Source organism: Schistocerca gregaria, chromosome 2 (genome assembly GCF_023897955.1).
Source record: "Schistocerca gregaria isolate iqSchGreg1 chromosome 2, iqSchGreg1.2, whole genome shotgun sequence".
Lineage (NCBI taxonomy): Eukaryota > Metazoa > Arthropoda > Insecta > Orthoptera > Acrididae > Schistocerca > Schistocerca gregaria.
In genome coordinates this window covers 399386774-399405138 of record NC_064921.1, presented here as the reverse complement: position 1 = coordinate 399405138, position 18365 = coordinate 399386774, and the positions used below count along the sequence as shown (strand labels likewise).

The 18365-nt window shown below is 37.0% G+C and overlaps 1 protein-coding gene across 2 annotated transcripts in view; it reads left to right on the top strand.

The window, feature by feature from the left end:
- The window catches only part of LOC126322385 (intraflagellar transport protein 80 homolog), a 421167-nt gene that overhangs the window by 97582 nt on the left and 305220 nt on the right, over positions 1–18365 (top strand). For both annotated transcript variants that reach the window (XR_007558988.1, XM_049994301.1), the window contains exon 6: positions 11676–11813. Coding sequence is in view for 1 of the 2 variants with exons in the window: in XM_049994301.1 (XP_049850258.1) it covers positions 11676–11813 (138 nt within the window). In the remaining variant the exon portion in view is untranslated. The remainder of the gene's footprint in view (positions 1–11675; positions 11814–18365) is intronic.

Sequence of the window (18365 nt, the reverse complement as noted above, 5' to 3'; positions counted from 1 at the left end):
AGGCTTGCTGATGACATTGTAATTCTGTCAGAGACAGCAAAGGACCTGGAAGAGCAGTTGAATGGAAGGGACATTGTCTTGAAAGGAGAATATAAGATGAACATCAACAAAGGCAAAATGAGGATAATGGAATGTAGTTGAGTTAACTCGGGTGATGCTGAGGGAATTAGATTAGGAAATGAGACACTTAAAGTAGTAAAGGAGTTTTGCTATTTGGGGAGCAAAATAACTGATGATGGTCGAAGTAGAGAGGGTATAAAATGTAGACTGGCAATGGGAAGGAAAGCGTTTCTGAAGAAGAGTAATTTGTTAACATCGAATATAAATTTAAGTGTCAGGAAGTCTTTTCTGAAAGTATTTGTATGGAGTGTAGCCATGTATGGAAGTGAAACATGGACAATAAATAGTTTGGACAAGAAGAGAATAGAAGCTTTCGAAATGTGGTGCTACAGAAGAATGCTGAAGATTAGATGGGTAGATCACATAACTAATGAGGAAGTATTGAATAGGATCAGGGAGAAGAGAAGTTTGTGGCACAACTTGACAAGAAGAAGGGATCGGTTGGTAGGACATGTTCTGAGGCATCAAGGGATCACCAATTTAATATTGGAGGCCAGCGTGGAGGGTAAAAATCGTAGAGGGAGACCAAGAGATGAATACACTAAGCAGATTCAGAAGGATGTAGGTTGCAGTAGGTACTGGGAGATGAAGCAACTTGCACAGGATAGAGTAGCATGGAGAGCTGCATCAAACCAGTCTCAGGACTGAAGACCACAACAACAACATTATTATTATTATTATTATTATTATTATTTATTTGTATAACATACTTTATCAAACCCCTACTCTGTTTTAGCTAAGTAATCCTTCAGTGTATAAAATGTATTGCATAACTGGTACTTTTTAGCTGTCTTTTTAAATAAGTGTATTTTGGCAATATCTTTAATCTCTTTTGGTAATTTATTGCACAGTTTTATTCCTTGATAGAAAATGCTGCTTTGTGTTCTATGTTTATTTTTTCTTGGTAAATGTAATTTGAGTCTATCTCTTGTTGCATGGTCATGGACAGAGCTGTTTGTGCAGTAATTACCAATGTTGTTTTTTATGTGTACAACTGACTGGTAAATGTATTCACATGGAGCAGTTAAAATCCCCAGTGTTCTGAACAGATCCTTACAATAAGCTCAACTAGTATTTTTGGTTATTATTCTTATGGGTCTTTTCTGGAGTTTGAAAATTCTGTTCACATTTCCCCAAAAAGAATTTCATAGCTAAGAATTGAGTGTACTTATGAATAATATGTAACTAAAAGAGACTGCATGTTACACACTGATGATAGGACTCTAAGGGCATAACATGCTGATGGCATTCGGTTTGCAAGTACCTTTGTGTGTTCACACCACTTCAGCTCAGAATCAATATTCATTCCTAGAAATTTTGAATTTGTTACACAATCTATAGAGGTGCCATCTACACTTAATTTAACATTGTCATTTTTCTTGTTCAAATTGAAATTCATGGCATTAGTTTTCTTTGTGTTCAGTGTCACTTTATTACTTATTGACCAATCATAAACTTCCTTGAGAGTTTCATTTGCTTTCTTGGCAAGGAGTTCTCTTGTTTTCTTAGTGACTGTGATATTGCTGTCATCAGCAAAGAGGATATTTTAACCACGAGTAACACTACTGGGAAAGTCATCGATGTATATCAGGAACAATATTTATCCTAATACACTACCTTGCGGAAACCCTATGTTAATATATTTTGGTTCTGATAAGTCATTTACTAAATGTTTAGATCTCTTTGAAGTATGTGTTATGTCTACTCTTTGTACCCTATCTGTTAGGTTTGATTGAAACCAGTTGTTAGCTACCCCTCTTATTCCTAATGCTTCTAATTTATTTAATAGCATCTTTTTGATTGACTGTATCAGATGCCTTTGAAAGATCCAAAAATATGCCTATGACACACCCATCTTTATCAAGAGCATCAAGTACAACTTTTACGAATTCTACTATGGCTGACTCCGTATTTTTGCCACTTTGGAAACCAAACTGTGATTCACTTAAAAGATTGTATTTATTTAGGTAATTCATTAATCTGTCTTTCATAATTGCTTCTATTATTTTTCAGAATGCTGACAGCAGGGAAATGGGCTGGTAAATTTCTATGTCTTCTGCATTACCTTTCTTAAGCAAAGGTACAACTGTTGCCTGTTTTAACTGCTCTGGAAATTTCCCTGATTTGAAGGATTAATTTATTATATTTGTTAAGGGGCCTTGTATAATCCATAATCATTGTTTCAGTACACACACTGGTACTTCATCTAAGTCTACTGACTTTAATACCTGGAAAGGAATCTTATCAGCGATGATACTGACTGAATCCTTTGTCACAAACTTAAAAATATTGAAGGCAGCAAGTTTGATGATATTTTTGATATAGGAATAGTGATGAACTCACAATATCAGCAGTGAACTGTTCTATGACTGGATAGGTTGGTTGTTATAAATGACAGAATGACCTTGGGTACTTGATAGTGATGTAGATCCCAAATTCCAGTATGTAGCTGTGACTATAAGAGATGCTGTTGCTCCCTTATGGACATAAAATTGTATCTCTATTTATTGGATGCACTGTATAATGTGAGACTGTTGCAGGATATGATTTTGTTGGTGCAGCATCATCATAACACTGTTTACTTGTATTGGTCACTGTATACAATGGAATGCTGTGCCATTGTAGCCACATGAGCCCACTTGTGACAGAATGTGAATCATGTGTTTGTGTGCTGGAAGTGGTTTTAACCATATTGTCTTAAAAATTGAGTCAATAGTGTTGGGTGTGACAGTGTTGCCTATACTATGTGTGAACATGACACTTGGATGTTTTAGACCACATGAAAAATTTTGGTGGACAATGCTGAGTCTGTGGATTTTCAAACTGGGTGGGCTTGTGTAATAAAAATGAAATTGGTGCTGGCTCAGATAAATATTTGAAGTGTTTGTCTGCTGATTGCAACACTTTGAGCACCTGTAAATGTAAAATGTCTGAATGGACTCCTCTGTGAGGAATGAATTAGATATAATAGAATCCTCATAGGAACATTGACACTCAGCATTAGAACACTTAAAATGGCATCTGTAGTTTAAGCCTTGTAGGGCACTAACTCTAGCCTGGTCTGACAACAATGATTTCTTGTGTAGACTGTGGAATTATTGCCAGTGCACAGTGATATGGCTATTCTCACTATAACACGGACAAAGTAATGAGGAAATATCTTTGAAAGACAAGACAGTCAATTTCATAAACAGAGTTAAACAATCTGTAAGCACCCGTTGAGTGCAAGGTCATAGGTTCAATATTTATTAAGGGTCATTTGAAACTGTTTTGTTAACAATTGTGACAGGAAAAATATTAGCTGCTAATGACTCACCATGTGCATCAGGAGGGTGACAGAAAATGGGTATCCGTGAGGTGCACAAATCAACCTCCTGTGGGGTGCATGTAAATTACACTTCACCAGATGGAAACTGTCAACATTCAGAAAAAGTTCAAAACAAACCATTAACGTGCACCACAGTGATCACAAAGATTTGCACAATCAAGATTGAAGGCAAAGTCCTTGGGAGTTACAGACCATGCAGGACATTCAGCAAGGTATCTGCTCTTAAAAAATGCATATAGATTCGTGTTGGTCAGTAACAGGGTAAATGAGAACTGGTGGAATGTGATGGCATGCAATCAAATGCAAAACAGTCTGTCATGGAACTTATCATGAAACTTGCTATCCTTTGAGGTGTAGCTGTAGATGGTGCAATGGTATGTTTTATAGGCACGGAAAAAAACAAACATTCAGAGGCTGAATTTGTCCAGTGGTTCCAGGTGGTATGAATTGCAATGTCACACACCTTTCAGGAGGGATGTTGTTGTTGTTGTGGTCTTCAGTCCTGAGACTGGTTTGATGCAGCTCTCCATGCTACTGTATCCTGTGCAAGCTTCTTCATCTCCCAGTACCTACTACAGCCTAAATCCTTCTGAATCTGCTTAGTGTATTCATCTCTTGGTCTCCCTCTATGATTTTTACCTTCCATGCTGCCTTCCAATACTAAATTGGTGATCCCTTGATGTCTCAGAACATGTCCTACCAACCGATCCCTTCTTCTAGTCAAGTTGTGCCACAAGCTCCTCTTCTCTCCAATTCTATTCAATACCTTCTCATTAGTTATGTGATCTACCCATCTTCAGCATTCTTCTGTAGCACCACATTTCAAAACCTTCTATTCTCTTCTTGTCTCAACTATTTATCTTCCATGTTTCACTTCCATACATGGCTACACTCCATACAAATACTTTCAGAAACGACTTCCTGACATTTAAATCTATACTCTATGTTAACAAATTTTTCTTCTTCAAAACTGCTTTCCTTGTCATTGCCAGTCTACATTTTATATCCTCTCTATTTCGACCATCATCAGTTATTTTGCTCCCCAAATAGCAAAACTCCTTTACTACTTTAAGTGTCTCATTTTCTAATCTAATTCCCTCAGCATCACCCGTCTTAATTCGACTACATTCCATTATCCTCGTTTTTCTTTTGTTGATGTTCATCTTATATCCTCCTTTCAAGACACTGTCCATTCCGTTCAACTGCTCTTCCAAGTCCTTTGCTGCCTCTGACAGGATTACGATGTCATCGACAAACCTCTAAGTTTTTATTTCTTCTCCATGGATTTCAATACCTACTCTGAACTTTTATTTTGTTTCCTTTACTGCTTGCTCAATATACAGATTGAATAACATCGGGGAGAGTCTACAACCCTGTCTTACTCCCTTCCCAACAACTGCTTCCATTTCATGTCCCTCGACTCTTATAACTGCCATCTGGTTTCTGTACAAATTGTAAATAGCCTTTCGCTCCCTGTATTTTACCCCTGTCACCTTTAGAATTTGAAAAAGAGTATTCCAGTCAACATTGTCAAAAGCTTTCTCAAAGTCTACGAATGCTAGACTCAGGTCTTTCAGTGCACTGTCAAACTCTTCGCGTAGTATCATATGTCCCATTTTATCTTCATCTACATCCTCTTCCATTTAAATAATATTGTCCTCAAATACATTGCCCTTGTATAGACCTTCTATATACTCCTTCCACCTTTTTGCTTTCCGTTCTTTGCTTAGAACTGGATTTCCATCAAAGCTCTTGATATTCATGCAAGTGGTTCTCCTTTCTCCAAAGGTCCCTTTCATTATCCTGTAGGCAGTATCTATCTTACCCCTAGTGAGATAAGCCTCTACATCCTTGCATTTGTCCTCTAGCCATCCCTGCTTAGCCATTTTGCACTTCCTGTCAATCTCATTTTTGAGACTTTTGTATTCATTTTTGCCTGCTTCATTCACTGCATTTTTATATTTTCTCCTTTCATCAATTAAATTCAATATTTCTTCTGTTACCCAAGGGTTTCTATTAGCCCTCATATTTTATATTTTTGCTCCTCTGCTGCCTTCACTATTTTGTCACTCAAAGCTATCTATTCTTCTTCTACTGTATTTCTTTCCCCCATCCTGTCAATTGTCCCCTTATGCTCTCCCTGAAACTCTGTACAACCTCTGATTCTTTCAGTTTATCCAGGTCCCATCTCCTTAAATTTCCACCTTTTTGCAGTTTCTTCAGTTTTAATCTACAATTCATAATCAATAGATTGTGGTCAGAGTCCACATCTGCCCCTGGAAATGTCTTACAATTTAAGACCTGGTTCCTAAATCTCTGTCTTACCATTATATAACCTATCTGATACCTTCTAGTATTTCCAGGATTCTTCCATGTGTACAACCAACCAAGTGTTAGCTATGATTAAGTTATGCTCTGTGCAAAATTTTACCAGGCAGCTTCCTCTTTCATTTCTTTCCCCCAATCCATATTCACCTACTATGTTTCCTTCTCTCCCTTTTCCTACTCTCGAATTCCAGTTACCCATGACTATTAAATTTTCGTCTCCCTTCACTACCTGAATAATTTCTTTTATCTCATCATACATTCCTTCAATTTCTTCATCATCTGCAGAGTTAGTTGGCATATAAACTTGTACTACTGCAGTAGGCATGGTCTTCATGTCTATCTTGGCCACAATGATGCGTTCACTATGCTGTTTGTAGTAGCTTACCCGTACTCCTATTTTTTATTCATTATTAATTGTACTCCTGCATTACCCCTATTTGATTTTGTATTTATAACCCTGTATTCACCTGACCAAAAGTCTTGTTCCTCCTGCCACCAAACTTTACTAATTCGCACTATATCTAACTTTAATCTCTCCATTTTCCTTTTTAAGTTTTCTAAGCTACCTGCCCGATTAAGGAATCTGGCACTCCATGCTCCGATCCATAGAATGCCAGTTTTCTCTCTCCTGATATCGATGTCCTCCTGAGTAGTCCCCTCCCAGAGATCCAAATGGGGGACTATTTTACCTCCGGAATATTTTACCCAAGAGGACGCCATCGTCATTTAACCATACAGTAAAGCTGCATGCCCTCGGGAAAAATTACGGCTCTAGTTTCCCCTTGCTTTCAGCCGTTCGCAGTACTAGAACAGTAAGGCCATTTTCGTTAGTGTTACAAGGCCAGATCAGTCAAACATCCAGACTGTTGCCCCTGCAACTACTGAAAAGGCTGCTGCCCTTCTTCAGGAACCATACGTTTGTCTGGCCACTCAACAGGTACCCCTCCAATGTGATTGCACCTACAGTACGGCTATTTGTATCGCTGAAGCACGCAAGCCTCCCCACCAACGGCAAGGTCCATGTTTCATGGGGGGGTCAGGAGGGATAGTTTCCTGTAGATGAGTATGATTTATTTGCTGACCAGGAATCGTGCAGAAGCAAGTTACTCTGACCAGCTATTGACCAAAAGCAGTACTCATACCATAGCTGCAGTACTCTTATGCCAATTTTCCCATCCTTGCTTGCTATAATGTAAATATTCTCTGCTGCCCTTGCAGGATCATGCACACATGAAAGATCTGTAGGGCGCAGAGGAACTACAACTTCTTGCAGCACAATAAAAAACTTTTCAGCAAACTTACCATCCAGATTAACAGTCAGCATGATTGTATATGAATGCATTAAGGCATTGATGTTAGTTGATTTTGATACAACTCTCTTGGTACCTCTGATTTCCAGAGTTCCTATCATATGAATTTCCTCTTCAAATCCTGATTGGTAATAGTTGAAAACAAATTTTTTACTTATTGATGGGGTAAGTTTGTTTATCTCATCTTCAATTTTTTGGACTGATTCCGCAGTTTGCTGTACATCATCAAGTTGGTGCTTTGTTTGAAATTTTGTTGTCTTACGTCTTCCAGTTCTGTAGCAGTTTGCGACCATCCCCTGCTTCCCTTTACATCGCTGTAATCTATGTCATGCACAGTTTGATGTGCACATCCTGTAAATTGTATCGAGCATCTCTGAAATGCGCAGGCACCAGTTTTTGTAATAGGTGCACCTTATCCTATCTTGAGTATTCATTGTTTCTCTTATGCACCACATGACCGTATTGCTGTGGATTTCTTTTTAATCTGTTCGTAACTAGTTTTTTAGTATACTGTGGATGATCTTCCATGTATGTAATTATGTTTAGTATCCTACCCACTTCTTGAACGGTGATTGTCCTTTACTACATTTCATTGGAGATGGGACTGTCTGACATGGATGGTGAACTGCTCTCCTCAACACCTGCTTCAACATCACTTTCACTGTTAAGCACATATTGTCATCTTTGTACTTCTCATGTACATTGTCTGCACAGTCAAGCATGTATGGCAACACACATTAAACTGATTCATCTTGCAGAAGTGCTAATATTTTGTCTGGCACTTCTTTCTCACTCTACAAAATTCCTAGGGTTGCTTTCTGACAAAGTGTCAGTTTCGACAACTGTTGTTGCAGATATGGTGCAATGTTTGCTTTGATTATTGTTGACATTGCTCTGCTTTGCTTCATCACCACTAGCAGTGTTCTGAATTGCTTGTCGACTAAGCAGCTCATCTCCACTCATAGCCCCGTGCTGTGCTCACCATTGGATATCTCCAGTCCCACCCTCTGTTGATTATTAGCCAATATTGAGGTTGCAGGGTAGGCAATACATTGGGCGTTGAATGCTGTAAACATCATTGGCCTTTTGTGACCTCGGACTCAGATTTAATAATAAGGACTGATTATGGTAGGAAATGTCAGATAAATCCAAATTTTCCAATTAACTGAGTACCCAGAAGTTTCTCTGATAAGTGAATATGTTGGGTAGTCTGACAGTGTGTTTTATCCCATCTGAGCTCTGTTGTCTTATGCTGTGGTTGTTTGCTTCGCTGCATGGGTCACTGCGGGCTGTACTGTTCCAGATATGCAATGAACAGGTATGTAAACAATGTCCTACCCAACATTCAAAATGCTTGTGGAGCAGTGGGGTGAAGTGCTAAGGTTGCAAGAAGATGGTATGCTTAACATTTCCCAACAGAAGGCTACCCGCAGTCAACACCTTTAGAACTGCATACCATTATTTGAGAGAAATGAACATATTAGCACTCAAAAAGGCCAATACAGGATTGCAAAGAAAATTGAGGACTGTAGAATCTTGAATAGTTAGTCCAATGTTTTGTGATAATGCCTTCAAACAATATCAGAGCAACAGCTCACAAACTGGACATCACTCATTGGCTTGCTTGGAATATTGCAATGGAATTGTGAATTGAATTGTGAATTGTAGTTTATTAGTCTCAAGCACATAAATAATCTAAATCATTTGATTCAGGTACAGGAGACACGTCAAAATTTTTATAAAGTTTTACCATATACATACAACACCTGATTTTAACAATTGGTACCATAACAATAATACAATATAAAACTACATACACAATAAAAAACTAACAATTAATTACAACAACTGATTTTAACAAATGGTATCATAATAATAATATAGTTTTGTTACACGTACAATAAAAGACTAACAATTAATTACCCCTTGCTCAAATTATCATGTCATCCTCTATGAATTCTTCTACTGAATAGTAGCATTTATCCCACAGAATCTGCTGTAGCCTTATTTTTAGACTCTCTAGCTTCATATTAAATATATTTTTGCCCATTAGCTTGTTATATATTGTCATCCCCATATACTGTGGAGTTTGTGCATATAATTTCAAATGGCTTCTAGGTAACATAAAATTATTTTTATTTCTTGTGTTGTATATGTGGTTAAAATGATTTTCCTCAAATAATTTTTGTCTGCTGTGTACAAACATTATAATTTCGTAAATGTATATGGAGGGAACTGTTAGGATTTGCAGGTTCCGAAATAATGGGTGACAAGATTCTGTTTGTTGTGCACTACACATGTATCTTATAATTTTCTTTTTCAGTTTCAGGATTCGAGATACACTACATGAATTTTTGATACCCTGCCTAATGACAGGTTCAAAATAACTATGATATGCTCTTTTTTGTGTACTCATGTCAGTAGAGTTTGCTAGTATTTGCATTGAAAATGCAAAGCTGCTTAGTTTATTTGATAGGGACTCAATATGTGTACTCCAGTTTAAGTTGTTGTCCACATTTAGTCCTAGGAATTTAACTGTGTTAACTTCTCCCATAGGATGATTGTGATGAAGTATTTTAAGATCCACACATTTCAAATGTTTGGTTTTGAAATGTACCATATTGGTTTTTGCAATGTTCAGTTTCAAGTCATTTAACTGGAACCAGTTTTCTAGAGTACCCATTGTGCTCACGATGGAGCTCTGAATTTTTTCTGCATCATCTTCAGTTCAAACAGAAGTATCATCTGCAAACAGAACTGACGGGGAATTTATATTTATGGGCAAGTCATTTACATAGAATAGGAACAGGATTGGCCCCAAAATGGAGCCTTGAGGGACACCTTGTGATACTGTACTCCATTTAGAATAATAATTCACTGCATTTGATGTGACACTTACCCTTTGCTTTCTGTTGTGCAAATATAATGGAAAAGGTTTACATTGCTACCATGCACAAGAGATCTCAACTTTGAAAGTAGAAGATTATTCAAGGCAAATGAGTAAAATTTAATTTCTGTTTTGTTTTCCACCATTGCAGTGGTTCACACTCTCAATAAAAATTCATTCATGTTCTCTGTACATTAACATAAATTAAAATATGTAGCAATTAGATGTCATTATTAATAACATTGCACCTTCCAGTACCACTTGTTGACTATTTTATTACAGTGCTGTTTGTGCAGTAGAGCTTATTATCTTTTAAAAATGGCATTTTGATACTTTTAGCATAGCTTATTTACTAACCAAGCATTACCCAGTCAACATCATGAAAAATTCACGTCTAACATAACTTTACTTTTCATGAAGAGGAATTCAACGTATGCTTATCTCTGACTGTTCAACTGAAATGATTATCTTCTGATATTTTAATTAGTAATTCCATTTATTAGATATAAGGAATTAGCTGTGTATTGGGACTTATGCTGTGTATATCTATTAGTTTACTGTGTTTATTTTTATCCATTAATTTGCCTAAGCCCTAGTTTACAGCAAAGATTGAAATTCAGTACGTCCACAGCAGTCAAGCTGTGGAGATAGTAAGAAAAAATTAAGAACAATAATTTTCTTATGTTTTGTAGAAACTCCTGTTTGATGTTTCATTGACCTTGTACTGCCTGTCTCTTCCCATCCATGGTAGAGATAGGATGTAAATTTCTTTTTAGTTCACTAGTAGTGTGAAAATAATTTATTTCACCTGCTTTGTCGCTGTGCATAAATTAGCTGAGACACACACTCCCGGGCAAACTCACTATTGTTCCACCTCTTATGCAGTGCCAGCAAATTTCCTTCATAATTATTATTCTTAAAATTATTAATTAATCAGTAGAGCTGGGCCACTTCAGTTAAATGCATACACTTCCTCATAATTGCCATACATTGTCTTTCATTTAATTTCCATAGCTCCACAATGGTGCATCTCTGACCTATGTCTGTCTGTCAAATTTTGCTCAATTTTACATCCCCTGCTGTGCTCTAACCTTATTATCAGTCTTTTTTTTTCCTCTGCCTTCTAGAACCACACATTGTCAGTGTTCCCAGCTGAGTGGAGTTGCCCTTCTCCTGCAGAGAAGACCCCTATTTGCTCCTCTTCAATGATTGAAGGCTGTGTAACAGTGACTGGCTAACACTTGTGCCACTATATGTTACATTGGCTGGGACGTAATGATGTAGGTACCAGCTATTCCATCCGATAATTCCATGTCTTTCTCAACATTTTATACTGAGCACTTACTGAGACCCATCTGTGTAGTTCCTGCATCTCAGATACAGGATATGTTTTTAATTAAATTCATGTTAATGAGTATAAGTGGAGTCTTCCACAAAGCTTCAGGATTGCAGCCTGATGATCACGATGTCTTGCCATGATATTTCAGCTAACAACCTATCAGTCGTCCTCAGTTGACTTTTCCACAGCAAATTTCTGCTGTGTGGCACTAAGTTTACACCTAATGGAATGCTCATTATGCTAGGAACTTCAAGATTCACATATGTGGAGTAGTTGAAGGCATTTGTTGCTGTGTTTTTTGCAATATTTGATATCTATTGCAATTAAGTCATTATAGTGTTTCATCGGAAAACATTATTGCAGGTGTGGGACACATATGGAAGACAGCTGTACTGCAGTTCAGTTCACGACTACCCAATTACATCTGTTTCATGGACACCTGAAGGAGACTTATTTGCTGTTGGCTCTTTCAATACCCTGAGACTGTGTGACAAATGTGGAGTAAGTCTATTGAAAGTAGTAAATAAGATTGAAAACTATGAAGTTAATTATCTGTGGTTATCATACAACAGTATCTTATTATAGAATTCTATGATCAGAAATGATAGGCTATTGTGTGTATTTCTTTGTTGAGTAAAAGGATTTTAGAGCTGTTAACAAATTGTTCGTGTATACATGTGGATGTGAAAAATCAGCACAAAAGTGTTCGAAAACATGACAAATGCTATTAAAGTAACTTAGCAACATGATTTGCAAAGTATACATGAACTTTTTTGAAAGATTTGTTGATGCCTTCAGCTGCCAAAGAATGTCAGCTAAAGGCATCAAGAAATCTTTCAAAAAATTCAGTGCAGCTGCAGACCCTATCACAGTGAAAATTATATACATGAACTGGTGAAAAATCTCTGAAAAAAATCCCTGAATTATCCAGGTAATTGTTTATATCATTCTACATGAACATCTTCATTTACATCTACATATATACTCTTCAAGCCTCTGTGCATTGTGTGACAGAGAATATTTTGTACCACTGCTGGACATTCTTTTTCCTATTCCATTAACAAAATGGGAAGAGGGAAAAGTAATGCCTCTATGTCCATGTACAAACTGTAATCTCCTTTATTTTGTTCTTATTTTCCATACATGATATGGGAATTGAACATTCTGCACTCACATCCACATTTACATATATACTCTGAAAGACACATTGTGTTGTGTGGTTAGAGTACTTTATGTAGCACTGTCACTTTAATGAAATGATGCGTTTCACAATGTCTAAAATACTGGCAAATAATGATTATTACCAGGGAAATACATTTTCGTCTTATTTAAGTGATTTAGAATGATGGATGCAGCATTTGTGCAAGCAGGATGATGGTAATAGCTGTATCAGGCTTCACAATAACCACTGATTGGATGGTTTATTTCCTGTAATCTTGCCCTTGCTTGGAGATTCACTTTGTCCCATAGAGCTGCAAGTACTGTGATAACCAGTATTACATCATGGGAAAAAGAGATGATGCTAAATCGAAATTCTAAAGAGAACTGTCAGTCAAGGTGTACTAAGTTCATGTAGTGTCGTAGCTCATGGACATTGAATGATGTATGTGGTCTGGGGCTATTGTGGCATATATGCTGCTTCCACAGTTCTCAAGAGTAATTACAGATCTGATCGTCAAAAGTCTACAATATTTCAGTAGATAGCCATTCCACCATCATCAGGTGGCACAGATGGAGTGAAATGTCTGTTGTGGGCTCACTGTATGTTGGGCCATTATGTCAGCAAGTGTGAATATCACACAAGGAACTCAGGTGATTTCACCTGTTGGCTGAAAAGAGCTAATACTGCAGGAGTCCAACATTATTGTCAGCTCTGATGTCATCTCATTTTTCACTGGAGTCGCTTTGGAAGACTGCACAAAGTATCGTGAACTTTTGACAGTTAGATCCAACAGTACACTCGAAAGTCATGGAAGCATTGTATGAAGCATTTCTGTATTGTGACTGATGGATCAATGTTATTTTGTATGAGAAGAAGTGCTTTCTAATAATTTAAAAGAAAGTTGAAAACATAGATAAGCACTTTCACATTTTTAGCACAGATAGAGTTACAGTGGAGAAAAAGTCATGCTTTGGAAGAACTTTCCATATAACAGTCTCTCCCTCTGTTTACTATCTTATTTTATTCTGTACATGAAGAGCCAAGAGTGATCACTTCGCTAACAAAACAGGACTATGCAGTCTCTCTCTTAGACATTTTCTCGTCATCGTCTGAACATACAAGACATAAAAAATAGTCATTTTTGTCATATGCTGGAAATGTTCAGTCACTGCCATGCAGTTTCTTTCAAAACTTAGACGTACTACTCTAGGCCAGGACCCCATAATTTTTGAAGAGACAACACAGGCTACCTTTCTAAAATAAATTAGAGAAAGTAACAGTATATTAAATGATAATGGCATCCTCTTGGGTAAATACATGGAGAAGAAATAAAAACATTGAGGTTCACCAATGACATTGTAATGCTGTCAGAGACTGCAAAGTACCTGGAAGAGCAGCTGAATGGATTGGACCATCTCTTGAAAGGAGGATATAAGATGAACATCAACAAAAGCAAAATGAGGATAATGGAATGTAGTCAAATTAAATCGGGTGATGCTGAGGGATTTAGATTAAAAAATGAGACACTTAAAGTAGTAAAGGAGCTTTGCTATTTGGGGAGCAAAATAACTGATGATGGTCGAAGTAGAAAGGATATAAATTGTAGACTGGCAATAGCAAGGAAAGCGTTTCTGAAGAAGAGAAATTTGTTAACATCAAATATAGACTTAAGTGTCAGGAAGTCATTTCTGAATGTATTTGTATGCAGTGTAGCCATGTATGGAAGTGAAACATGGACGATAAATAGTTGAGACAAGAAGAGAATAGAAGGTTTCAAAACGTGGTGCTACAGAAGAATGCTGAAGATTAGATGGGTAGATCACATAACTAATGAGGAGGTATTGAATAGAATTGGAGAGAAGAGAAATTTGTGGCACAACTTGACTAGAAGAGGGGATCGGTTGGTAGAGCATATTGTGAGGCATCAAGGGATCACCAATTTACTATTGGAGGGCAGCGTGGAAGGTAAAAATCGTAGAGGGAGACCAAGAGATGAATACACTAAACAGATTCAGAAGGATGTAGGTTGCAGTAGGTACTGGGAGATGAAGAAGCTTGCACAGGATAGAGTAGCATGGAGAGCTGCATCAAACCAGTCTCGGAACTGAAGACCACAACAACAACAACAATGGTATAAATTTACAAAGATGAAGCAACCAAGCCATTTGTGCCAATCTCGCATTAACTGCACAAAATAGTGAATACCATAACTATCATTTTTACTATAAATACTGTCTAGAGTTATGCTAAGTTACTAAAGCATGTGAGAAATGTCATATACATTACTAAATTGCTCAAATGGCAAAAAGCAAAGTAATGTTATGTAAGCTTATAGTCATTACTGCCTCTGTCTAACAGGCTGTTTTAACAGACAGAAAATACAAATACAATGTCAACTGCGACCAAGATTAAAGAATTAACTACTCAGTTGAAATTGCAGGACATGGGGCTATGATTTGTGTGTTACTTGTTCATAACATATTCAAAATAATAAACATAAATAATGAACATCAACACTCTAGATTTTCCGATATATAGTAGAGATTAGATAAGGGAATATTTCTAGTTCATTTTTTTGATAGCATCATGTGCATGATGACTGAAAAGTATATTGGCCTAAGCACATGGTAAATGTGCATGATACTAATGCTGGCTATTAGCAATGCATGTTGAATGGAGAAAGGAAAGGGAAGATAATAATATATGTATCTTAACTGTTTGATGTACCAATGTCCAGATAGGATCAAGGTGCACCAAAAGTCACATTACCAAAACACTTTTGTAATGAAGAAAAATAAGCATAAGTCACATTGAGTTGAACATAGAGGAACATACTTAAGAGAAAGCAGATGAGGAATCTGAGGAATACAGTAGGGGTGAGTCCTTAAAATATACAGGAAAAGGGGTGGAGAGTACAGTGGTATATAATATTAAATGTGACTGAACCTTCATATATAAATTTGTGTAATTATTAGTGTAGGTGTACCAGTGACAGTATGATCCACACCAAAATGAGAATGAATGGGCACTGTTGCTGTGAACATAGGTGGGTGATTAGGGATTATCATTTTGTGGAAGGAGGTATACTTGATGGTTCCTGTAGGAGAAGGATGCCATTTATTTGGAGGGTCATTCAAAGGTTGCAGATTAGATGAACCTCCCTGAGCTGTGTTGTCTATTGTGTATACAAATTTAATAAATGAATGGTAAGTATGCAAGTGTTTGAGTTCTGTGTGCTGTTCATCAGACAGAGAGGAGTAAGTGGATAATTACAGCATGCAAGACAATGAAAGTTGTTAGTTGCTTAAACGTGTAACTCTTCTGGTTTGGTGGCAGTGCTGTAAAGGTTAAAAATATTACATTTCTATACATGCTGTAATGAATCTCCTGTTATACCTAATGTGGGCATAATAGGCAGATTGGTACATTTTGCAGAATTTTGTAGACTTTTCTTTTCGTTAACAGAAACCTGGTTTGGTAAGAGAGTTGTATTAGGGCTGTTTATACCATTTGTGACTGGCTGAGCTTTAAGGTTGAACTGATACATTATTATGTAGTAAATCTAGCTACTTACCTGTCTTACTTGATCCAGTGTAGAGCAAGGAAGAGATACAGGTATTGTTGATAAGCCATAGTTTCCTTAAAAGTGTGGTTGGTTGAGTGGGTTAGTTAAGTAAGTGGCAGTTCTTATTTGTGTTGCTACACTCTCGATAACTGTCAATAGCAGAGTATTAAAACCGATTTTCAGGGCCATCGGTGATGAAGCCAGTGGTGATGATTCAGTAGAACTGGCGAATCATTTTTCGGCCCAATGGTAAGACTTCTCCCAATAAGGGGTCCCTAGGATGGGGAGTTTGATGGGTATCTATCTTTGGGGTCTGTCACCTTTCCTTCTTTGGTTCCCACACTCCTAGTCTTTCTTTTCCTTTCTTTCTTCTGCCCAAAGAGTACTGTGTCAATTCTGCCTATTTCCATTGCTGAAATCCTTCTCTCATCCATCTTTTACAACTTATTTTTACAAGACTGCTAGAGACACAGCACACATACAAGTGACTTCTTGATGATGTACAAAACATTAAACTGGTAATAGTAACAGATCATTACTCCAAGTCCAATGAGCATGGTTAAGCAATGAGTCCTTATCCTACTTATAAAATGAACTGATGATTAAACTAAATGCATAACAGAATTACCAGTCTTCATTGTGGTCAGTTCACAGGTGTAGAGAGTTAGAGCCAATGCAATAAATAAATAAATAAATTTATGACCAGGGCATGTTACAACTGTAACTTACTTCATGAATTTCAGTTAACCATTTTACAGCTATAGATGAGCCCTTTGCTTTCCAAGCTGAGGCAGTGTTTGTTATGGCTGTACTGCTTGTCAAATACTACTGCTTGTGCTGAGAGATGGCATTCCAGCTGATATGAAATACTTATCACCCAATTTTTCGAAAATTATTAGGTGAAAAAATTTGATTTTTGCCCTTCTTACAGTCTAATATCTTCAATCAATAAAGAATTGAATTTCATTTCATCATCAGTCATACTTACTGTGCTCCATCAAATGAAGTAAAGAAGTACACGTAATTTTAGAGAGTTCGCTGAGGTAAAAATGCATTGCGTAAACTTCGCGTTTGGTTCATTTCAGTTAACACATTGCAGTGAGTGAAATGTAAGTAAGATATTTAAATTAATTTAAAATTAAAGTCAGAATGATACAAAATTTGGTTCCCGAGGTATTGGGTTTTATATCTGATGGACAGTCAGGCACGACATGCCTAGTTCCGTCCATGCGGACTTGCTGGCCACTATGAAATACTTATCATCCATTCTTAAAACTGCTACGTGAAAAGAATTTATTTTTGCACATCTTACAGACTAACATCTTTGCTTGATAAAAGGATTGAATTTCTTTTCGTTACATACCATAGTTGCTGTGCTGCATCAAATTAAGTAAAACATCATGCAAAATTAAAGGTTCTGCAGAGGTAAAAACTTTGTATATGGTTGCAGTGAATGAAATGTAGATAAGATATAAAAAAAAATATTTAAAATTGAGAGCAGAAGGATGTCTCACATTACACACCCACTCATGTCCATGCACATCAACAATCACGGTTATAACAATCATCATATCTCTTAAACATTTCAAGATATCGAACAGGGTTTTCCGCAAATTATAACAAACAATCAGGCACATATGTTGTGTGATAAATATCTGAAAATTTTTTATTTGCCAAGAAATGGAAGTAACTTGTCAGCAGCAGTGAGTGATCATCAGCTCAGAACGCATACAGACATCCAGAACACTGTAGGAAAATCCAAGTGGCATGCATATACATGTCCACAACATCTTCGGAATGGTGTAGCAGGATGTGTACATGCCCACAGCAGCAAAAGGGTTAATAGTCCAGTCAAATGATTCTCAAAGAGAACAAATAGTGGAAAGTTTTGTAGAATTGTTTGTTTTTTTTTTCAAACTTTCTATGTTGTTTTGAGGGTGCTAAATCCAAACTTTTGAAGTCCCACCAAAATTTCAGCCTGAAAATGACTCAAAAATGGAAAAAATCTTCAAAAAAGTGGTACTTTTTTGGTTTTTTGCTTATAACTCTGAAAAAATGCAGTACTCCGCAAAGCTGAGTGTTTGTTAAACTAAAGAGGATAAAAATTTGCACAAAATAGAGGTTAGCATTTTTTCAAAGCTGAGCAGACAGTCCTTCTCAGGACCTAGCACCTCAGTGTACTTTGCTGCACATCTGTTACTGAATTCTATCCTTCACTAGTGTCATGATGTCATTGGAGTGGCTGGTAGTTGATACTTGCCGTGATGGAGGGATAAGACGTTTGTGTAATGCCAGTGACATCTCCCCCTCCTGATAGACTGTGCAA